We start from the raw sequence: 25,118 nt of genomic DNA, 5'->3' as shown, positions 1-25,118 counted from the left end.
AGTTTTTAAGAGTTAATATATTTTTCAAGATTGACATAAGTTAGGATTTATGTTATGTGGAGGATATGAGAATTATGTTGGAAAAAAGGAGTAAAAGTATAAAAGATAATCGATGAACCACCAAAGCCCTAGGAGATTAGAAACCAAATTTCATTAGAGAGTAGATCAATCAATGAGCCTTTTCACATAAAATTTACATAAACATAAAAATATTCATATTCAATGTACCAAAATATTCAACCTATCTTATATGCATTGATCTTAAAATGAATTAAAAAAACTTTTAATTTATCACAATACAATTTTAATTATAATATCCAAAATTAATTTATTTCATTCTAAAAATTAGAGTGATAGAAGGATGAATAAGAATAAATATGGTTAATCATATATAAACTTTATATCTATTTCATATTTGGTATGATTTATGATTATAATTATAAAAAAAAGTAAGAATCTCTATTAAACCGTCACGCCTTTCGATCCGCTTGATAATTCAGCGTCACCTCCAACACCTTCACTGTCGCCCTTTCCTCTCAACCGTTTCCCATGGCGAAAGTTGGCGATGCTTCAATGATCGTCGCGGTAACCTTCGGCCGAAGCTCCTTCATTGGAAGATCTATCGTTGCCGCCCTCCTCGGTGATGGTCGCTTCACAGTCCGCGTCATCGACCCCCTCCCGGCTCCGGATCCAACCCCTTCATTGTCGCCCTTCTTCCAATCTGGTCGTGTGTCCTACCACCATGTGGATCTTCGACGCCAATCTCCTTCGCTCCTCACAGTCTTCACTGGCGCCAACACTGTTTTCCACGTTGACCCCACTGTGACAACCCTTCAGCCGCCGCCAGCGCGTTCCTCTGATTTCCATGGACTGCACCTTCTCCTGGTCCAAAGTACCAGAAACGTGATCTCTGCATGCTTGGAATGCGGGGTACAGCGGTTCGTGTACATCAGCTCCGCTGACGTGGTGGTTGGCGGAGCGAAGGAGGTTTGCTGCTGGGATGAGTCGGCGGTATACCCAGAGAGGGTTAGATTTTTTTTTTTAATTAAATTCTGGACCATGTTTAAATTTGGTCTTGGACTTGGGGGATTTTTTCTATTGTAATCGATAATCGTTTTGATGTTCTTGCAGTTCGTGGATAGTTTGAGTGAGTTGAGGGCACAGGCGGAGGCGATGGTTTTGAGGGCGAACAGAAAAGATGGACTCTCTACTTGTGCGTTAAGGGTAAGCAATCCATTTGGACCAGGTGATGACACTCTGGTGCCGTTTCTTGTACGTGGAGCCAAGGAAGGATGGGCCAAGGTATGCAAGTGAACGTTTTCGCTGTTTTATTTTCTTTTTAATTATTAGTCTTACGTGAGCTTTATATAAATCATCAAACTAATTGAATATTTTCTTTAGCATTGTGAATTTTTGTTTACCTTGAATTTGACTAATTAAACTTGTGGTTGGTAAAGAACGTTTTAGGGTCCGAATTGTTGGCTTTGTAAAAAGCTGTAAAAATTGGTTGGAAAAACATATTTTGTGCAACATGTTGTACAAATTTGCTGCATTCCCCTTAACATATACTTATCAATCTTGTGTTAAAGTTATCTAGTTATAACAAAACCTACATTTGGTCCCTTATTTATCCCCCCTTCCTATAACTGTGTTAGTGGGAGTTTCATACATTTGACTCAACATTCTTATACCACATTGAAATTCATCTTTTTGTATAGATTTCATTGAATTAGCGCCGTTAGCCAATTTATATCGAATTTCTCTGCCATGGTTTATGTTTCTCTTTCTTGGTTATTCCTTTTCTTGTTTATAAACTTAAAATTTATCTTTTTCATCATTTTTATATCAAGTTGATATTGAGTTATCTTCGAATAAGCTTACTCTTAGAATCCCGGTTGCACAGGTTTTTTCTTCTTTTTCTGTAAATGTGTTCTATATTCTTTTCAGTTGAAGTTACTATTTTTTCAACTAATCAAATATTTTAATTTTAGTTCATAATTGGAAATGGTCAAAATTTATGGGATTTCACATATATTGAGAATGTGGCCCATGCTGGTATCTGCGCAGAGCAGGCTTTACGTTTGAGAACTCCTTATGTTGCTGGAAAGGTATCACTCAGATTCTTCCTAGCTCCTTATTTTTTTTTTTTAAATTCTATTGATCGTTAAACTGAAGGGTTTTTTTTTTTCTTGCAACTTCTATGTTCAGCCATTTTTCATTACAAACAAAGAACCTATGAAACTTTGGGATTTCTTATCTAATATGTTGGAAGGCTTGGGATACCAAAGGTGAGTCTATAAGTATATTTTTCTTATTCCTTTTGACTTGGAAGGCTTCGGATACCAAAGGTCAGTTATAAGTTTATTTTCTTTTCCTTTTGACTGGGTATATGGTAGCTATTCAAACTATTATTCTAGTACAAGCTATGGTTGCATTTGCATATATTCAGGTGTACCTAGTATGATCTTTATCATCATGGCCTTTTTCCTGACTGGGGTCGTCTTTAAGTGTAAATGAGATAATTCAATTATATTTGTTTCTGATAGTATTGCTCTTTCCAGTTCTAGGAAAAGGTTGCCTCAAATGTTTTGTAACATATTTATTCCCTATTTGTATTCGGAGGAGAATCAAAGCTAGATAGATTATTTTGATTAAGCCTTTCTGATAAATTAAGTTATTATTTTCAACTATGTTAGCAGATCTAACAGATTGTAAAAATTAGTCTTGCACAGAAGCCGAATTCTGAATGCTTCTCCAGTATTAATGTTTAATTGTTTATTAGTTTGTGGTATAGTTTCCATTTTTGTTTCTAGTAGTTAATGAATGACATTTTTGGGTTTTGAGGCTCCTCGGTGATAATATAGCAAGAGAAATTATAATTTAGAGCTGTTTTTCACAGAAGCTGTTGGATATGCACTGAGACTTGCCAAGCTGTTTTATTTAAGTTGGCAATCTTAAATGAAAGAACTGACATGTTAAGACATAGCATACCTGCAATTTTTTAATATGTGCTCTTTGTTATTTAGTCTCCCTAAAATTATACTTGGCCTGTAATCTGAGCTGCTAAATTAAATGCATAATACAACAACAACAATAACAACATCAAGCTTTTGTCTCACTATGTGGGGTCGGCTGCATGAATCCTTTTTCTCCATTGTGTCTTATTAGAAGTCAAATTCTCGTTTAAATCTAATAAAGAAAGATCATTTCTAATATTTTCTAACAAAGTCTTTTTAGATCTACTTCTATCTTTTTTAACACAAATCAAATCTAATACCTCTACTATCCTAACCGGATCATCGGAAGGCTGCCGTTTTAAACGAGAATTTATGTGACTATGTGATACACAGAAAATGATTGAGCATTAGTTCACATGTGATGTGCAGTTGCAATGTAATTATTTGATCCAAGGAAATGAATGAAATTGAAATGTGTTTTACAATTTTGTGCATACACCTTTGAGTTGATTTTTTTTTCTCAGGCCAAGCATCCATCTTCCAGTCAACATTGTCTTGGCTCTTGCTAAGGTAGCCAGATTCTTTCAGGAGAAGTTGCTTTCATGCAAAACCTCCAATTCTTTTGTTACTGCTTCCACATTTCGATCATTTACAGGCACAAGGACCTTTGATTGTTCTAATGCTGAAAGAGTTATGGGATATTCTCCAGTTGTTTCACTAGAGGTTCACACGTTCTTGCTTCTTTATCTGATTGCAACATTGAACTAATTATTTTTGTTGTCGTGTTTTCTCTTGTGATTGAACCATTAAGTTTTCCATGTTTATTTTCAGATATATCTGACGGAATATTTGCTTAAGACCATTGATTTGCATAATACAGTCTTTTCATAATCATAATTTGATCTTAGATGTGCTTTCTTGTGTTATGGATGCTTATTTCTATGATTGTAATCTCGGTTTCATCCTTGTTACAGTTATGAAATAAAAAGGATTTCTGTGTTGTGAGAAAACTCATTTCATGAAACTTTGTTGTTGTTGTTTTTTTTTGGCTTATCCAGGATGGCGTTACATTAACTATAGCATCATTCTCACAACTAGCTAATGGCTCTGCTGATGTGGACCAGCAAGATCTGACCAAACCATCAAAAGCTGAGAAACTACTTGGCAATGGAAGTGGTGGGATGAGCAATTTAGTTGAAGGATTTTTTTTTCAAAGTTTTTTCACACAAGTTGCAATATCGACTGAGAGAATTTGAAAGCTATAGAAATTAAAGGAAATTTCCTGTACAGCACCTGAAATTAATATTATCATCATTTTGATGTTATTTTTTGGGTAGACGAAAAAATTAATATCTTATTTAAAGCACTGATTTGACATATTGTCATCCTATTGGCTGTCCTTTATTTTGCTTGATCAACATATTAGTTTTATTTGTTACCCATCTTTCATATCCTGACTTAGCATTGATTTCTGTGCAGTTGCCGACATATTATTGTGGAGAGATGACCGGAGGACTTTTTCGTGCTTACTCGTGTTGTTTCTGTTGCATTACTGGTTTTTCCTTTCTGAAAGAACGTTCATCTCATCAGCTGCTAAACTCCTAATGTTGTTTATGCTCATTCTTTTTGTCTATGGATATTTGCCTACCTCAATGTAAGTGAAATTACTCATGAACAAGAATTATCACTGGTTCCTTTGTTGCTTAATAAATGTGCGGAAGTGTTTTTGGGGGATATTATTTTGGTTGTGCTACACAATTTGTTATGATTTATTGTTCGGGATTGGTCATATCTATATTTTATTGTTTTTTCCTTGATATTCAAAAATGCTTTTTGGGTTTTGGCTAGTGATGAAAATCTTCATGTTTATTTAAATCTTCATGTTTATTTTCATCAAAGGCATCACATCAAGAAATGGTTTACGAGCAATTTAATTTTTTGCTATTAACTGATTTTTTATCGGGAGACTTACATACATAGCACTCAAAATTTTGCAAAATATTTTTTTGATACTAAACCTAGCTATTTATACCGTATAACACTTTGTTAATGTAGTTGACTAAAATTGCTCCGATTTCACTAGACACAAGAAAGTCGTGATGGTATATCGATGAGATCTCACATAGGGAATTCTCCGTTGAAGGTATAGGTGAGATTAGTGGCATGTGAAGGAGAAGTTGCGATAAGAGTTTTTTGGTGAATGCATCGGCGGGATCACAATGCATTAAGGAGAAGAAGTGTTCTTGAAACATGTTGGGGAAGGACTGATGACGAGATCTCACCATAGGAGCTTGCTAACAAAGGTTTCAGCAATGCTAGTGGTGTGTGAAGGAGAAACCGTTATTGGAGTTCATTGGCAAATGCATCAATGGGATTTTGATGGGATCTTGTTGGCATGTGAAGGAGGATGAATATACAGGTTGGCTAAAAGAGAGACATGATCTTGCTGTAGAAACCGGGGAGGAGATCGCGTGTGCGATCGAGCGCGAGGGAGAGGAGGAAGAGTCGGTGTTGGAGAGCTTCTATGGAAATGAACGAGAGCTTGGCTTCTATTTAACGACTCCTGTGGTCGTTCGATCGAGGCGACGTCGCAGGAAATCTGGGAAGAGACGCGAGTTCAGTGGCTCTAGCAAGATTTCGGGCGGGATTTCCGCAGGATGCAACTCAAACGGCGCCGATTTCAGCGGGATTTTGGCAAGGTATTGAGTATCCGATGGTTTACAGGTATTTTCTTTTTGTTTTCCTTTGGGTTCATCTGTGAAGGTCAACAGATTCCTTTATGGCATTTTAGCTTTGCAATTCATTTGGCATGCATTCTAGTATGTGGTTGGATTACTTTCTTGAGACGTGCAGGCTAGTGGATGGTAGTAGGATTTAGTTTTTAGTGTTGTTGATGGGATAATGTGTTTGGATTTGAAATTAAAAGATTAATTATTTCTCATCCCTTTGGATTAATTAGAATTTAAATTAAGGTGATCCTATGCCAATCATATTTTTTAGCCTATGGGATGAGGAGTCTATAAATAATGTTACAGGATTAATTAGAATTTGAATTAAGGTGATCCTATGCCAATCATACTTTAGGCATGTAATTAGGAACTTTGGCTTGATAAATTCTTTTCCAGATTTTAAGCCTTAGTGAGTTCAAATTGGATATGTGATTTCTTCGAAAGTAGTATAAGTCTGACTGCCTAATTCCGATGAAGTCAAGTTCTTGTACCAGGCAGCATGAAGCCTCTTTTTTATTTTTGTATTTTCATTCTTTATTCTTATTTGATCGACATAGTTTGATATTGGCTTGTTGGTGCTTTTGATTGTTCAAAATTTGGCAAGAAATTTAAGTGGTGAAAGTTACATTAGTAATACTCACTTATTTTATGTGGTATGAATCCTCACTAAGTTTTTTGGATTAATTCAAGCCTTTTATTATCAATTGGAAGTTTAAGCCAAGTATTGTCTCTTTGTATTTAAAGAAAGCAAGTTGCTGAATTATTTACTATTCATCATATCAGCATCATTAGAAACTTTTAACCCTGAGTCATTCTTTGTTAAATTGGTATTAATGTTTTAGTTTGTGTTAACATGTTACTGAAAAGCAGGCTAATTACCATGGCAACTCAAAGCATCGTGAAAGGGATGGCATATTAGCAACCTTTCAAAATTAGTTGATTGAATTGTCGAATAACCTAAAATAGCATCAACATGGTTAAAGCACAAATTGATATATGTGGGCTCCAAAAATTTGGCCCCGACCTCTGCTCGCTGTACTTTTCTTCTTCGGGGGAGTTTTAACGGAATTAAGTTCCGGGATAAATTTTGGGAAGGCAGAAAGGTTTGTAGATAAGACACTATCCAAAGATTTCGCCCTCATTTTGCGAGGACTTTATTATCTGAGTTTTGGTTTCCCATAGGTGCAAGTCCCTATAGTTAATTTCCCCTCCCGATAACAAGAGAGAACTTTTGATTAAGGCTAGTCGTCGATCAGATACATTGTATCCATAGATACGTAGTTTCAGACATATAGTAGCAGCATTGGCATAGGTATTTGAAAATTTGAAGGGTTGAAAGATTTGATATTTAAAATAGAAATTTCACCACATTGTAGTTAAAGCGGATGGTGGGGGAATGGATGATGGACCCAATCAAGATCCCATGGTTCCGTCGTCCCAGGCCTTCGTGGTCCCTGGTCTACTTAGTCAGAGGAGGTAGTCGACCCAACGTAACAGAAGGATCTTTGTCGGCAGCCATGGATTGCTTCGTCCAAGGGAACCTTGTAGATCTGGCGTGGATGTTTGTCTAAGGGGATAAATTTGAATCCACATTAGCTAACAGAGGGCTTTCTGCCCTATTAATCATATCCTTTTGATTCATATCTTAAGGATTTTATGCCACTATGGAATGTATTGGCTCTGGCCATAACCGTTATTTAGTGGTATCATTTGGCGGCAAAACCACTCGGTTCAGAGGGCCCTAGATCATAACCGTTTATCCTGCGGTGCCATTTGGAGGCAAAATCTCCGGTCAGAGGACACGTATCATATCCTTACTGGCAGGAGATTGTTTGAGAATGGATTCTAGTGATATTTTCGATTAGATATTAGCTTTATGTGAGCTGAAGTAGTTTTTTAAATTTGTCCATCTAGGTAAACTATTATGGAGGGGATGAATTTTGCTTTAAGTGTTGAATGATTTTTTGTACTTCTTAAATATTCTAGGCTTGAATGATTTTGCGATTTTTGGAGCTTTGAATTTCGTGGGTATTTGGATGTCATTTTGTGTATTTGAAATTAACCCATCCGGTTGAGATTTTCTATTCAACACGGCCATCATCGGGGTATTTTTGAGGTCACTTGAAGATATTTGAATTTTGTGAAAGTTTGATGGCATTTTAAAATGTTTAAAATTAATCCCTCCGGTTGAGATCTGCATTCAACATGGCTATCATCAGAGTATTTGAGGTCATTTCTATTTGTAGATTGAACCCTGTCGACTCTATCGAGCTATCGACAGATGATCGAGTTTCATAGGCTTTATGCATTTGTTTATGAATTTTCTTTATTGAAGGCCTTAAAGGCTTAATATAAATGTATAAAATAAATATCCCCGTTGACCTCGCGATCATATATTTATTTAATGGTTTGAGCCATGTCGACTCCTATCTACCTGCATAAAAGGATCAGGCTCGAACTTGGGTTTATTTTCTGACCCGCGCAACATCCCTAGACGTCACGTGTGTTCCCACAACACGCTCGTCGGAGCCCATGCGGGTGTTTAGGGGCATTTTATAATTATTTGTTGAACCTTGTCAACTCTTATCTACTTTCTTAGGAGGATTGTGTTCAAATTTATTGATCCACGCAGCATTCCTAGACGTCACGTGTGTACCAATAACATGCTTACCGGGGCTTATGCGGGTTTTGCGATTGCATTTGCCCCTTTTGTGCATTCATGTATATACAAATTATGGTGCAAGTGCCGGGGGGTACTTTTGAATGTTTAGCATATATAAGTTAAGCAGAAAATCGTCATTTGAATGCAACGTTTTACTTAAGCTTATACACGTCTTTTGTCTGCTTATATGCATGTTGTGGATTTGGTGGTGTCTTGTAGCACTTCAGCGGCCCTTAATATTTCATTAGTAATCCTCCGCTTTTGCTTTCAAGTGAATCGTGGCATTGTCACCTGACTACCATGAGATACTTCTTTGTTATGAAGTGAGCTCCCTTCTCTTATTCATCAGGAGGTCTTTCTTGAAATCAGTGACTGTTGTCTTGAAAAGAACTCCTTTCAAGATCTAAAGTGCAGTGAACCTCTACAAGATGTAACATTCGTTACCACATAATTGTCCTATCTGAGTGTACTTATTATTTCCGGTGTTCGTGGATGTCATAACTGTTTTCTTCCCAAGTATAGTACCAAGAAAAAATTTTGTAACACTAAGAAATTTAGTTTGAATTTTCCCAAACATCTCCTTCATCCTTACAGGAGGTATCCTTCCTATGGGAGAACTTTGTCTAAGAAATCAGCAAGTACTTGTATTCCTTAGTTGAATAGCGTTGGCAGAGGCGGTACCATAGCACTATCAGTGTACATGATATATTGTGTCGCAATGCCAAACTTCGAAAATCATTTGTACTTCCAAGGACCATAGATATCAGAGATGTTTTCTCTCAGAAAAAAGACAAGGAAAAAAGTTTAGAATACCAGGAAGTTTAGTTCGATTTTGCTTAAACATCTCTTTTGTTCTGCCATGAGGTGCCCTTTTCTGTACATCGAATTGTCTTCATACCCAACGTACTCGCTGCATCCCAATCCCCACTGCTGTAGGTGATATATGTATTTGTGTCCACAAGAGTTCGTTGTACGTACGATATACCCACTGTTGTTATCCCTAAGTGTGTCATATCATCCGTCCTTACTCACAAGGAATGATGGTGTTCACTATAATCTCCTGGATGTACTTGTAGGAGAACCGTTGTACTTGCTTCATATCCATCTTTCACTAATCTCAAGTGGTCATTAATTGTACTCGTTTGCAGGGGACTGATCTTCCACTATCAGTTGACAGTGTTACCATCTCAATCTACAGGCACTTGCTTGTATTGGAGATTACATTAGTACATGTGGTAGTCACCTGTGAATTCTGCAACTTGTTACTGTTGTTTGCAAGTACAATGCATTTGACCTTGTAGGGATTGTTGTAGGAGTCTATTACATCTGCATCATGTCCACCTTTGCCATTTTCAACTTATTTGCGGCGATGGGTCCTCCACTATCGATCTTTAGTGTTGCCTTCTTCAATCAACAGGCGAATTATTGTTTGTATTGAGGCCTTTGTCGATGCAAGTAGGAAGCACCCGTACATTCCACAGTTAGTTGTATGTTGAAATCTCTTTGGTAACATTTTGATTGCATGATCGACATAAGTATCGCTTGCTCTCATTTACAAGTTAACTTAATTGCATATTTTAAATCACTTGGGTTTCCTTGATCATCTTTCGCATGCATTGAGATTTTATTTTCCACTTGCTTGCTTGTACGATGACGTTGGACATAGAGATATTATTGCATATGCCACTGATCTTTGCCGACAAGATTAGCATCATCACCTTGCCAAATTACATTTTTTATCTTAGATATTTAAGTTATGCTTCATGCCATTCATTTGATGCTCAAACTATAGTCCAGTTCAATATCTAGGTTCATTTCAAGTCTAAGTTCTTTATATCCAAAGTCTTGTTCATCTCATTAATATTCAAATCAAATGCAAGTCCGAGTCCCTTGTAAGTGTTCATTCGAGTTTGAATTCAATATTTACAAGTTCGAATAATATTCAGTTTGAGCTAAAGCCCTTTTGTATTTGCTCAAGTAAGAGTCCAAATTCAAGTTCAAATTGAATTCTCATTCCGCTTAGCTCATTTCAGTCCAAACTTAGGCTTTTATTTCAATTTCATTAAGTTCAAGTCTTTATTATCAATCATTTGAGTTCTATTCAGCTTTAGGCTTAAGCTCAAGTCCCCTCTTTTGTGTTCAATCAAGTTCAAATTTTGTTCAAAGGTTCACAAGTTCGAGTACAAATTCTATTGTCCTTTGAGTTCAATCAAGTCCAAGCATAGTCTTACGTTCACCCGAAATTTCGGCGGCCTCCCGGCATTTCCCCCATTTAGGGGAAACTACATGAAATTGGGCCTTCCAACCATGCTAATAAAGCGTATATGGTAGGTGTCCTCGGACACCGCGGCCGTATTTTTTTCGTCCCCCACTGCACTAAGAAAAGCATGTATGGGTCTTCAAATATACCTGGTGCAAAAGAAAAGAAGTTGCTTCCCTGTAGGTACAGAGCCGCATATGGGTACTTAAAGTTGTCCCATCCACACTAAGAAAAGCGAGCACTGGGCCTACCTGCCTCGTCGCATATGTCGCACCGGGTTTCCTCTTACCACGCTAAGAAAAGCGTGTATGGGTGGTTTAGCGGCTCGTCACACTTATCAAGGGCAAGATTTTGGAGTCGAGGGCTGCTTACTTGCCTCGTCGCAGGTGTCGCACCGGGTTCCCTCTTACCACGCTAAGAAAAACATGTATAGGTGATTGACCGGCTTGTTACACACGCTGAGGGCAGGATTTTGGGTTCAGGAAGTTATACCTTGGTGACCAGTGAGGTGGAGGGCATGTGGATCGAGGTCAAGGGAGGAGCATACTTCCTTTTTTTTAATTAATTATAATTCGCATTAATTAATTATAATTAATTAACCAATTATCTTTAATTAATTACTTATAATTAATTAAAATAATTAATTAAAGTTATTAAAATTAATTAAAATAATAATTAACTTATAATTAATTATAACTAATTCATATTAATAAATTATAATAAATTAATAATAATTAATTTTATAAATTATGATCAATTAAAATTAATTAGATTAATTATAATTACTTAATTAAAATCAATTGTAATTAATTATAATAATCATAATTAATTAAAATAATAATTATAATTAGTTAGTTAAAATAATTATAATTAATTTTTTTAGGCATACTTCAAACATAGGGAGAAGTTTTGCAAACTAATTATTGATAGTGAGAGTTGATGAATATGATATATAAATTCGCCTTAAGTTGTATGAATTTGAAATTTGAACGACATCTGCAATCATATTAGTTAGCTTAGGGTAAAATTGCTATTTTTTTTCTCTCATAGATGGTTAGTTTTAATTCAATTGGCCACCTATGCTGATAGAATCTTCTATGATATGCTACCCATAAACATTGCTTTTATTATTTTTAGTGGACCTTGGTTGTATGATCTAGATCTTATTTATTTTAAGAGGTTAGTGGACCTTGATTTGCATGATCTAGATGTTATTTATTTTAAGAGGTCTAATATATATGCTTTTAAGGCTGGTCGGAGTAGGGTAGTAAATTTGAATTTGCATGAGAATTTAGTGGTTCCAATAAAATGAAGAAATTTTTGCGTATTGTAAGTAAACATGCCTTTAAGAAAAGAGAAGGTAAGAGGGCGTGATCTATCATCTATGCCTTAGTAATTACTGAGTTGAATAATGTAATGCTTGAAATTGTGACTTGTTGATGTTGAACTAGTATTGGGTAATTTCAGAGATATTTGTCTTGATAAACTTACTAATAAATTACCACCACTAAGTGACATATATCATACAATTGACTTTATTTCGAGTTCATCATTGCTCAAGTCTTGCATTGTACGATGAATATCATAGAATCTGCTGAACTCAAGAGACAAACTGATGGTCTACATAAGAATAATTTTATCTATTTTGCTTATATTTAAGAGCAGAGATATTTGGCATATGTATGTAGAAAATGAATCCATCAATAAAATCACTATTAAATATATATTTTATTTTCCTTCTTTGGATGAGTTGTTAGATATGATATACAATGCTATGATATTTTCTAAGATTTATTTGAGAATTGGTTGCCATACAATTAAGGAAGTTGATGAATGAAAAACTAACTTAAGATCAAATATAAATTATATGAATGACTGTTGGTGCTTTCTAGATTAACTAATGCATTTACTCTTAAGACTAATGAATCATATTTAATAATATTTTATTTAAAATATTTTATGTTGCTTAGCTTGATGTTTGTTTAATATAAAGCGAGATCAAAGATGATTATTTAGGGCATCTTAGGAGAAAATATATGCTTTTACAAGACGAGGAATTATATTTGACTTTAAAGAAATGCTTTTTTTGTGACATTATTTACTATCTTTCTAGGATTTGTTGTGTTGGAGATGGGTTATTTGTTAATGTTGATTATGTTAAACTGATAAATGAATGGCCAAAACCTATTAATATTTATGATATTTTGATTTTTTATAGTCTTCTACTTTTTATAGATGATTCATTAATGGGTTTAATATTGTCTTGACTCGAATTTCAAATTTTTTGACAAAGGAAAATTTAAAGGGACTAAATCTATTTACTATCCTTTTACTAAAATCAAAGAGGGTCTTAAGTTTTTCTAATTTTAATGATGTGTTTGTGATTTCTTGTGATGCTTATGGTGTTGGTATTGGAAGAGTGCTGATCACAAAGAAAATTGTATCAAATTCTTTAGTGATAAATTGAATGAAACTAAGTAGCAATATTCTAACTATGATGTAAAATTATATGCTGTAGTGCAAGCTCTTCGCTATCAGAAATATTATCTGCTACCTAAAATGTGTGTTATTCTCCAATCATCAATCTTGAAATATTTGAGTTCCCAAAAGAAGTTGGAACAAGGATATACTATGTAGATTGAGTTTCTATAGAAATATTTTTTTCCTAACAAATTTTGCTTGAACAAAAATGAAAATATTGATACATTGAGTAGAGTTTCAATTCTTCTATGTGCAATAAAGGTTAAGGTATTGGGTTTTGATTATATAAAGAAGAATATTTCACTTATAAGGTTTCAGTGATAATTACCATGACTTAAATATTGACAAATTAATGGAATTTAATAGTACTTGTTTTTATATTTTGATTCATCATTAAAAGATTATTTTGATTTTAAAATTATATGTTGTGGGTGTTGTTGGATAGGAACTTAGAATATAGGTACCCTTAAAGACAAATTAATGGAATTAATAGATATTATGATGCATAGGAAAATAAATATTCTATGCATTCATGAAACTAAATAGGTTTGAGAGAAGGCTAAGGAGATTGATAGTTTAGGATGTAAACTATAATATTTTGGTAAGAGTTGTACTAGAAATGATGTAGGTGTGATTATCGATAAGAGTTTAAAAGATAATGTCATAAAATTAATAGAATTAGAGATAAAATTATAGCTTTAAAGATTATTGTTGATGCTAAGATTATTAATATTATACGTGCTTATACTCCTCAAGTAGGTTTGGATATGAGTTCAAAATTAAAATATTGGAATAACTTGGAAGAGTTAATACAAATGATAGCTCTTGAAGAAAAAAAAATTATTGAAGGAGATTTAAATGGACATGAGGTAGAGATGTAGATGATTTTACTTGAGTATTGCCTCTTTGTGCTTAAAAAAGTAAATAGTTGAATTATTTGGTAGCTTATGGTATGTGAATCCCCAATTTTTTTAACCATACATTCATATTATGCATCATATTAACTGCATCAGAAAACTCTATCCCAAGACATTAGTCATGTATCTTATGATGCGTGCCTAATAGCTGCTAGTTTCTAATATAGATAGATATTCCTTTTCTGTGGCTTGTAAAGGTTTTAAGTGATCTTAGTTAGGCTGAAGTGAGAGTAGAAGGAAATAAGTCTACTGGACAAATCATGACTGCATGGCCATCAATTCATGATCATGACATGATGTTTCCAATTTCCATGTCTTCTATATTGTGGTGTTTGTAGGCGTCACGTTTTTAGGTCTCCAAAGGTAGTTTTTCAATCTTTATCTCCATAAACAAGGGAAAGCAAACTGCCCTCTATGAGTTCTAAATAATTGCATATTGATGAATTTAGTCACTTTAAGTTGGGAGTTCTGAGTGTTTTTAAACGTTTCCTATTGTGGCAAACTAACTGCCAGCATTCATTCTGCTCTTCAAACATTCTCATTTGTTTCTCAAAATGTAAATCAAATTAAAATTACTCCTTAAATAAGGAAGCTGAATTTTTTTTTTATAGCATTAGTTTGTGGAGCTGCTGCTGGTAACCAGATGAAACACATTACTTAAGCTTCGTTTGGGACAGCTTTTTAAAATGACTTTTAGTACAAAAATTTATAATTAAAAAACTATTTTATAAAGCAGCAAAAAAATTGTCCCAAATAAAACTTTAATCTCTGTCTATAGGAGCTGCAATAGCTTGAATGCATCTGTTTAAAACATATGAAACAAAGGAAATTTCATCCTGATGATCCTATTGCTTAAATTACCAATTATTCTTGGAAGCTTCAGTGGGCGTTTATTCTTCATTCTTCTAATTCACATATTGCTACGTGTTATTGATGAAATTTAATGCTTAATTTATGTGTATGCATTAAGATTGAAGTGTGCAGATCTGAATCCAACATCCATTCCTGAGCTACTGGATGTGGGCATAAGTGTTACTGAATGTTTTATTCTCTATGTAGGCTTGGTTTTTCCATTGAAAAGATGTCGTTGTCATCTTTTGAGGTCTCTGAGTTGGCTGCCACGAATTTTTCAAGTACTGTAGCATCTCTATGGAATCAAAGCATATGTATGCTTGATGCAGTGGCACATGGAGAAGACTGGGGCGTCCTTTTCAAGGTTATTATAATGATTAGATTTTGTTTTCAACTTTTTACACTAAGCATATGTTATATTCTGTCGCATTTGTTCTCCATAAGTAAGCGAATGCTATATTCTGTAGCAATTGTTATTATTCGTTTGGGTTCCAACCAAAAAAATAAAATAAAATCCATATTCTTCGTGCTCCTAGGAAGAATAAACACTCATTTCATTAATGTTTGGTCAAACGTTTCTTTTGTTTTGTCCACTTTATTTATTAGTATAAATACAAGCGCACCATATGCACGTAAATAAAATTAAAAAAAAATGATAAAAATAAAATTTAAAATTAAGTTATGATATGCTATATCAATTATATTAAGTGTTATATCAATATTACATGCAATATTTACATATATATGATTTATACATAATCAATTAGCATATAATCTTCTATTATTTTTTAAATTCACTGGTTAAAATTGGATGAAAAGTAAAAAATGGGCTTGTGTAACGTAAGGGGTCCTAATCAATTGATTTATGGACATCAATATAGCATCCATGATAACACTAAAGTTGTTATTCTTAACAGAAAAATAAGCTTATCATAGAGCATTAACTAGAAGAGCATAAATTTATCATGCAAGTAATAGTGAATGTGCACAATGACAAAGAATAGGGGTGTCAATTTCGGGTCACGGGTCGGGTTCGAGTAGAACCCGGAATTAACTCGGCATTATTCGGTTCAACTCGAACCTTACCCATTTTTGCAAATGGGTGGGTTTTTTGGACCAAAATCTGACCCGACCCGTGGACACGGCAACTCTGGCAGTGGCGGGTAGGTAGCAGCGGTGGGCCGGTGGCGCTGCTGCGGAAGCCGGTGGAAGGGGGTCGACGACCGACTGCAGGACGCGGGGACGGCGGGCAGGCAGGTTAGCGGGCAGGCGGGACGCGACGCGGGACACGAACATGGCCTTGGGACGTGACACTAGGCTTCAGGACGCGAGCGAGTAGGTTGGGCAGCTCCGGTCAGGCAAGGTCAGCGCGGGCAGGTCTGGTTACGGGGCCAATGCAGCTCATTGCGGGTCAATCTCGGGTTTCCAGGTCAACCCGAACCTGACCTGATTTTTAAAACGGGTCAAAAACCTTAACCCGAATCGGACCCGATTCGTGCTTAGGTCAACCCAAACCCGAAATATCCGGGTTGGATTTTCAGGTCATGTCAAATATTGACACCCCTAACAAAGACTAACAGTTAGCAATAACTAGACAAAAGTCATGTAAGTTGAATTTAGGTAGATAAGAATAATTAATTAGATAAATCTTTCACATGAATAGACCTATAGCAAAATATAAGAAGACATAACGAAATTAAAAAAAGGATAAAGTATGCATGAGCTAAACTCATTGAATTTCAAGCATATGAGTTTTACATTGTGTATTGTAGATCATAAATTTGAGTAATGAATGTATTTTCTTTCTTAATTCAATCCCTCATATATTGCATTGCTGGGAACCAAACGAAGAAGGCAATTCAGATTTTTTCCATATTCCATGAAAGAAACTTCTACTGGCAGAAGAAAATCTAACAAGCATACTAACTTTAATGAAAATGACATAAAACTGACATTATTTGCAAGCTACCAGCCTGTTTTCATTAGCTTCCACAAAAAGATTAAAAAAAAAATACGCATATCTCAAAAAGGTTGGTTTGAACATTCATATTTCAATAATCGGCAATGAATGGCATTGACATCTCCTTCTACTCAAAAATAAGAAAATCTACTAGTCAAGTCTGAGAAAATGAGGTCTCGCTATGACAATTCTAAACTTTTAAAAATAACATGGATTTGAAGTCATGCAATTGTCGAGACATTCTCCCCACAGGAATTCATATTGTCCAAACTCAAAAAGATTCATTACATAATTTCAATTCCGAAAACCAAATATATTGTTTAAATTGTAAATATAGATGCCATTGTATTATTTCTTGAGGTTCACAAATGGATTGCTAGCTTTGCTATGCCAATTGTATGGCAACCCCCTCTTCACTGCCAATCCCAAGTGATCGCAAATCACCTACTGCCACCATATTAAGAATTATAATTTCATAAACAAAGTTATGATAATATTCACAATTCATGTGCTGCCACCATAGTAAGAATTATAGAATTATGACCTTGTATCTCAATTTTAAAAAATAAGAAGCTTAAGAAAGAGAAATCTTTCATACATGGCACCACAAGTTTCAAAAGAGTGTGAAATTACTACAGTTGTTTCATCCATGACATTTTATGTTCTATAAGTGTCACAAATCTAACATAGTCAACACAAATACATTCAGAACCAAATCATCCAAAAGCAATCCTTCATAAGAAAGTTTCAAAATTAAATGACTATTAGTTACCTTACCCATGGTTTAAAATTGCGCAATGCGTTCTTTTAAGCCTCTACGCAATGAGAGCAGGGAATGAGGCATACGACTCATGTTTACTGAGGCGCGCCTCAAGGCCTATCTTAAAATTAAAAAAAATCAAAACCAATATTTTTTTTTTTTATTCAACCCCCCCCCCCCCCCCCCCCTGGCGTCTTCCGTCATGTCCGAACTAAGGGTTTCTTCTCCTTCTTCGAGCGACATTTTCCCCTCTTCTTTCCATTCAACCGGCCCGGCTTCCTTCCACCAAGAGTTGCTATTCACCTCTTGCTTGGAGTTCTCTTCTACCACGAGTTGGCTTGGAGTCTCCTTCGATTGACCGTTGAAAGCTCTTCTTCTTCGTGGATGGAGTTTAGGTTTTATTGACAAAGGTGAAATAGCTTTACTTCTTCTTCTTTGCACTCAAATGTGATTACAATGCTGATGACTTATGAATTCTTATTTGATATATCATTGCTATTTATATTTGGAATTATATGTTAATGAAAAGAATATTGTGATTTGGGAAAGATAGAATTTGAGTTGAACTATAATTCATGTTGTCTTATTATTGAGATATTTTGATTTCACTTCATATCTGGTGCCTTTTATGTTTTATATTATTTACTCATTAGTATATAAAAATTTAACATTTTATATTTACGCAATCTTTTGATTTTGAGGCTTACGCCTCGCTTCACGAACAAAAAGCACCTCAATAGCCGATTATGCAATTTTAAATATTGACCTCACCATAATTGGTATCCCAAAGATGAATAATTGTTTCTTATTGTGTTGAGAAACACTTTGGTGGTAAGATTTAAACATAATCAGAATAACTAAAATAATAGAATTCCTAGAGCAAATGAATAAAAAGATGAACTAATTACATCTAACCAAGTTAACATAATAATAAAAGATTTAGTAAGAAAATAAGATTAAAGTGCAAAAAAAAAAAGGATGACATGGCATAGGAGAAATATTTTAGGTGCATGAGTTAAAACAATAGTATATGAATAACTTGAATAAATTAATAGAATTAAATACAAGGAGAACCAAATATTAAATCATGATCATATATCTTAACTTCAAAAAATTAGAAGTTTAATAAAGGGAAAAGATCGAGTAAAAAATATAAAAATATATGAAATTCAAAATAAAATATATACTGATATGCTTAAGTGGAAAATTTTAATTTTGGAAAAAAAATTTAAGTAGATTGAACTTCAAACAAAGTTTCTTGGGATGTAACTAATAGCATACCATATTCAATGAGATTAGATCAAACATAAGCCTCTGTTACTTTTAAATAAAGATGACAATTGAAATTTGCATGAATCCATAGGCTTCACAATCTCTGCAAACAAAATATATCCTATTAGTTTGATGTTTAACTAAAACGCCTCTGATAACATTAACAAATATGATTAATGGTTTTCACAAGAATATTAAATATATTAATCTGTGACATCCATAATTTTAGAATATATCATAAATAAATTTATATATTCATCAGAGACATGAATAAAAGCTCACTCCATCATGACGATGAGGTCCAATATGGTTAATTTCACTACACATTAAATAGACATAAATAAGAAGTTAAATTAAATGGAAAGAATTTTCACGAATTGATTTCAAAAATCAAAGTTATATATCATAATAGAAATAAAGATAATTTATAAAAGTTGTAATGAGTTTGTTGTTGATGGAGTTCAAAGATTGTATACAAGCAATTCGTTGATATTCAGATCAAAGCTTGACAATAATAAAAGATTATATGGAATACCTAAACTTTAAAAAATAGCTAAAACCCTAAGCAAGCACTTTTAAATGATACTAATAAGAGAAAGAAAGAACCAAGATCTTGAGTTAAGAAAAATTGATAATAAATATAAGAAAAATATTCATCAAAGACAAAAAAACCTTACATGTAACTCGACGAAGATGACAAGGTCGACTATGTTCAATTTCACTGCACAGTAAATAAACAAATGAGAAGTTGAATTAAACGACAAGAATAAATCTCTGATATTAACCTGCATGGTTATCTCGATTGTAGAGATTAAATAATATATGATATGCAATCTGGGTAGCACACACGATGAATAAGAATCTACCTCACGAGCAATTTCTTGTGTTAGACATTTAAGATTATACTAAGAACTAATAGCTAAAGTAAAATTATAGATTGTACAAAGAACAATACAACAACAACATCAAGTCTTTGTCCCACTACATGGGGTCGGCTACATGAATCCCTTTTCGACATTGTGTCCGGTTAAAAGTCAAATTCTCATTTAAATCTAATAAAGAAAGATCATTTTTAATATTTTCTAACCAAGTCTTTTTAGGTCTACCTCTACCTTTCTTAACATAAGTCAAATCTAATACCTCAACTTCCCTAACCGGGTCATCGAGAGGCCTTTGTTTAATGTGACCAAACCATCTAAGGCGGCTCTCTCTAATCTTATCTTCCACTGGAGCTACTCCAACCTTTTCACGTATATGCACATTTCGTATCCTATCTCTAAGGGTCAAACCACTCATCCACCTAAGCATCCTCATCTCTGCAACACTTAACTTAGTATTATGCTTCTCTTTTAATGACCAACATTCGGCACCATAAAGCATTGCAGGTCTCACCACCATCTTATAGAATTTTACCTTAAGTTTGAGGGGGACTTTTCTATCGCACAATAAGCCCGAAGCATTCCTCCACTTTAACCATCCAACTTGAATTCTGCTGATAATATCCCCATCAATGTCACTATCACTCTGAACAATAGATCCAAGATATCTAAAACATGTACTCTTATTAATGACTTGATCGCCCAAAGTCACAATACCCTCACTAGGTCTATTGCTACTAAAATTACACTCCATATATTCAGTTTTAGATCTACTCAAGCAAAAACCTTTAGACTCTAAAGTTGAAGATTGTACAAAGAACAATACAAAATATAAAAATTAGAAGATAATAGATAATAGCCACTTCCAATCAAGCAAATTAAAAAAAAAAAAAAAAAAGCCTGCCATAGAGCATTACTCACAAGAGCATCAATTCAAATTATTATTTTTTTTAAATGAAGGATATATATAAGGTTAAAATTTTTCTGGCAAAAATCACAAACTACACTTATATAGTAATATATATTTGTGTTTCTAGTTATTTATATGCAATCATATATACTTTCTTAAAACCTATTTGCTTACTGTATACGCACAACGATATTTGAACACAAAATTATAGATCTATTTTGTTGCACTCTACTTAGAATTGTTCGCTGGTGATGTGAAATTTTGAGTTTTATTATGAACTGATGTGTATTTGCTGTTCAATTTGAAGGTAGCTGGTTATTTATCTCTTTTCAAGCTACTATTGCTATTTTCGTTACCGGCTGTGAGCGCCGCAGGTATGAAATGAATTTTTCCTCTTAAAAACATTTTGCATCAACTCACAAACTTTATAAGGAACTCAGCACTGCCTGAGTTTTAATTTGCTTATCTTTTTTGTCCAACTTTTTGAATGCAGGGTTGGTCTGCTTGTTTACCTTCTTCATTGTTTACGAACAATGTGAAACGGAGATAGAGAACTTAACTGCAGCTGGCGCTCGTGGATTAGATAAAATGAAGAGTTTACTGATAGCCAAATTGCCCTGTTCGATGGCGAAAAATGTTTAGTAAATTTTTGGCACAGGTATCACATAGTGCATGATTATAATTGGATGGATGAAATATGATAAAACCTTTGCCTAATGCTTGGATTTTGCCAAGTCATCTATCAAGTTACTTCATACCAAAACTTAGTGTAAGTTTTTTTTCAATTTTTTGAATTTGGGATTCCAGTTTTATCATGATTGTTGGCAACTAAGGTTTTGTTTGGGACGGCTTTCTTATTGCTTCTTAAAGCAGCGTTTTAGTATAAAAAAATTAATTTTTTACTAAAAAACTGCTTTAAAAAGCAATAAGAAAATTGTCCCAAACGGAGCTTAAGTCATGTTAAAGCTTATGATTTTCGCTTTAGGGCTTCGTACTACTGCTCTGTAGTATGTTTTTCGCGTGTCATTGCTAATATTCCGCATTTGTGATTCAAAACATGCTGAAAGGGAATTTTCCTTTAAAATTACAGAATTCTTTTTTCTTTTTTGGTTTGACCTCTGTAACCTTTTTTTCTTATTCCTTATTTTTTCACTGTTTAGACTATATCTGCTTATGCACATCTCATGATCCTAACACATTTCTTCATGTTAGTTTCCAAAATTTTTTAAAATTTGCTTAATTATGTTCTAGAAGTAAAACTAAAGAAATTATTGTGCAATTCCGATCTATTTGTCTTTGGAAAAAGAAAACAAAGCGATGTCTACTGGCCTGATTTGCTAATCCCTTTTACGTAAAACGTTTTGTATTTGATTTTATAGTGGAGGAATCGGCTTATCATTTTCAGTTTTCAAACGCTTATATGATTTTCCTCTGCGAACTAAGATTTTTGGCTTGATAATTTTTACAACACTGTCATTGTTGGGTCTGAAGTTGTCGATGAGAAAAGAGGAGGGTTGCATTATATAGTCAATGGCATGTGTAGAACATGTCAAATAATTATGAAATGAATATTTTAAAATATTGTGTTAATGTTAGGGTGTATCTTGGAAGCGACGTTATATATGACCTGAATGGAGCGAAAGGTGTACAAGGGCCGTTGCATTGACATGGATGATTTTAAATAAGCAAGGGTTTTTATATCATGGATGAATGTGGGCAAAGAAGTTAGTCCATGAAATTATAATCATGATAAAAATTTTAATTATAGTTATTTTTACATGTAAATTAATGAAATTATTATATATTATGATTTATAGGAAGATAAATAATTTATGTATTAAAGAAACTAAATAGTTAGGGGAAAAGCTTAAAGAAATTGATAGTTAAAGATTTAAATTATTTTGTTTAGATAGGAGTCATATTAAAAATGGCATGGGAATATAAAGAAAAGTTCGAAAGAAAATGTTAAGAAATTAATAGAATTAGTGATAGAGTTATAGTTTCAAAAATTATTGTTGATGCTAAGTTTAATAATGGAACAAGTGCTTATGTTTTTCAAACATGTTTAGATATGTGTTCAAAAATTAAAATTTAGAATAATTTGAATAAATTAATACAAATTATATCTTTTGAAGAGTTTTTATTGAAGGAGATTTAATTAAACATGTTAGTATAGTAAAAGATTTTAAAATAATTCATGGTGACTATATATTTGTAGTGATTAAAGAAAGTGGTAGGATATATTGGTTTTTTTTTTTTAGCTTATGATTTTAGAATTGTTAATATTGTTTTTTTAAAAAAAATAGAGCATCTCATCATTTATAAGAATGGATAGTAAAATTTATATTGATTATTTTCTTATAAGAAAAATAGATTACTTAGATTGCAAAAATTATAAAATCATTCTAAATAAAAATTTATGTATCGAGTATTACTTATTAATTTTGAACATTAAACAAAAGGGGTAAAAAATAAAATAAAATATTATTCTAGATTAGATAGACGTATTTAAAAAAATGATAACAGGAATATTTTTAAGAGTGATTTAAGATCTCAATATTTGATTTATAAGGAAGCTAATATTTTATGGAAAAAAGTAGTTAGTGATATTAAGAATATTGGAATATGTGCTTGGAGAATAAAAAGAAAAAGCTTATAAAAATAAAAATTGTTAGTGATGGAATCAAAATGTATAAGAAAATATTAAAAATAAAAAAATTATTATAAAAATTAATTTAGAAGTAAAATCTTGAAAATTTGAAAAAAAGATATGTAGAGGGTCAATGGTGAGTTTAATAAAATTGAGTTTAATAAAATAATATGCAATGCAAATAATTTAGTTCTTAATAATGTATATACTAAGGAGAGCTAAAAATATATATCTAAATTGATAAATTAAAAAGATGGGAGAAGTATTGATATATTTTAAGTGAAGTGTATTAAAGATGAAGATCAAAAATTCTTTTTTTAGAAGAGGATATTCAAGATAAGTGGATAAGATATTTCGATAAACTTTTCAATAGAGATTGTGAGAATATAATTGATTTTAGTGATCTTAGCATCCTAAATAAAAATAGAGATTTTTGTTTTTATCATCCTATTTGTAAAATCAAAATTGGAGAGGCTTTAAAGAAAATGAAGTTTGGAAAAGTAGTAGGACCTAATGTATTCCAATAGATATGTGAAAATGCTTAGGATATTAAAATATGTCTTAGCTTATTAAACTTTTTAATATTATTTTGAAGACTAAAAAGAAGTCAGGTGTTGGTTCCCATTTAAAAAAAATAAAAAAAAATGATGCACAAGAGTGAGCAAATTATAAAGAAATTAAATTAATGTGCCATTCATTAAAATTATGGGGGAGAGTAATTAAGCATATATTATGATATGATATTAATGTTTCTCAAAATCTGTTTGGATTTATGTTGGGTAGATCTATTATGAAAGCTATACGTTTATTGAGATATTTGACGGAGAAGTATAGAGAGAGCAACGAGTATCTACAATTATGATATTTATAAGACTAGGGAGGGAGTTGATGAAAAACACAAACTATGGAAGTCAACATTAAAATCCAAAAGGTTTTTGTTTCAGTGGATCTAAAACTAATTACATGGAGTTTAATTTTAGTATTAATAGATCTAATGTGAGATTGTGACATTGGATGTTCAAGTAATTAAAAAGAGTGCATGTTTTAGATTTGTAAAGCTTATTGTTCAAAGTGATAGTGCAATAGATGAGAATATTATTAGTATAATTCAAGTTGCATGGTTGAAGTAAAGGTATGCAATAGGTATATTGTGTGATAGAAATGTACTTCTCAAACTAGAGGGATATAAGACGGTGGTGAGACCTGTAATACTTTTTGATGCAAAATATTGAAAATTAAAAGATAAGCATAAAGTTAAGTGTTGTAGAGACGAGGATGCTCAAGTGGATGAGTGGCTTTACACTTACAGCCAAAATGCAAAACGACTGTATACGTAAAAAGATTGTAGTAGCTCTAGTGGCAAGTAAATTAAAGATAGTTGCCTTAGATGGTTTGGTCACATAAAATGTTGTCTTTTTTATGATCCTGTTAGGATAGTAGATGTATTAGATTCAGCCTCTATTTAAAAAGGTATATATGTAACTTAAAAAGACTTGGTTACACAGCTCACATTGGCATGTTGGTTGAGAGCTTATGCTTTCAACTAAGAGGTCTTGGGTTCGAGTCTTTGTGTATGCGTTGTGTGTGTGAGTTTGCCTTAAATGGTCTAAATGTCCAAAAAAAAAAAGTTTTGGTTATAAATTATTAGAAATGAACCTTTTTTATCAGATTTAAATGTGAATTTGACTCATAATAGGATACAATGAAGAAAAATGATTCAAGTAGCTAACATCATATGGTAGGATAAAAGCTTGTTGTTGTTGTTCTTGTTGCTTGATAGTTTTTACTTGTTTCTCATTAAGTTATGCTGTTATGAGCAGACACTAGACA

At 33.2% G+C, this 25,118-nt stretch overlaps 1 protein-coding gene across 1 annotated transcript; it reads left to right on the top strand.

Moving 5' to 3' along the window:
* The first annotated feature begins 470 nt into the window (after nt 1-470).
* Nucleotides 471-21,395, top strand: LOC110113291 (3beta-hydroxysteroid-dehydrogenase/decarboxylase). The gene is made up of 10 exons (XM_020845803.2): nt 471-1,026; nt 1,132-1,302; nt 1,992-2,108; nt 2,209-2,288; nt 3,482-3,680; nt 4,016-4,133; nt 4,437-4,611; nt 15,066-15,222; nt 20,946-21,012; nt 21,132-21,395. Exons 1-10 carry the CDS (start codon nt 550-552, stop codon nt 21,278-21,280), a joined length of 1,710 nt encoding a protein of 569 aa, XP_020701462.1. The 5' UTR covers nt 471-549; the 3' UTR covers nt 21,281-21,395.
* Nucleotides 21,396-25,118: the final 3,723 nt, after the last annotated feature.

This window comes from Dendrobium catenatum, unplaced genomic scaffold (assembly GCF_001605985.2).
Source record: "Dendrobium catenatum unplaced genomic scaffold, ASM160598v2 fragScaff_scaffold_920, whole genome shotgun sequence".
Classification (NCBI taxonomy): domain Eukaryota; kingdom Viridiplantae; phylum Streptophyta; class Magnoliopsida; order Asparagales; family Orchidaceae; genus Dendrobium; species Dendrobium catenatum.
The sequence above is the reverse complement of the archived record's forward strand: the minus strand, read 5'-3'. Positions and strand labels throughout refer to the sequence as shown.

Coding starts and splice junctions, on each gene's coding strand:
- LOC110113291 (XM_020845803.2), top strand. CDS start 550: ATGGCGAAAGTTGGCGATGCTTCAATGATCGTCGCGGTAACCTTCGGC. Junction 3,681..4,015: donor CTCCAGTTGTTTCACTAGAG/GTTCACACGTTC, acceptor TGGCTTATCCAG/GATGGCGTTACATTAACTAT. Junction 4,612..15,065: donor GGATATTTGCCTACCTCAAT/GTAAGTGAAATT, acceptor TTCTCTATGTAG/GCTTGGTTTTTCCATTGAAA.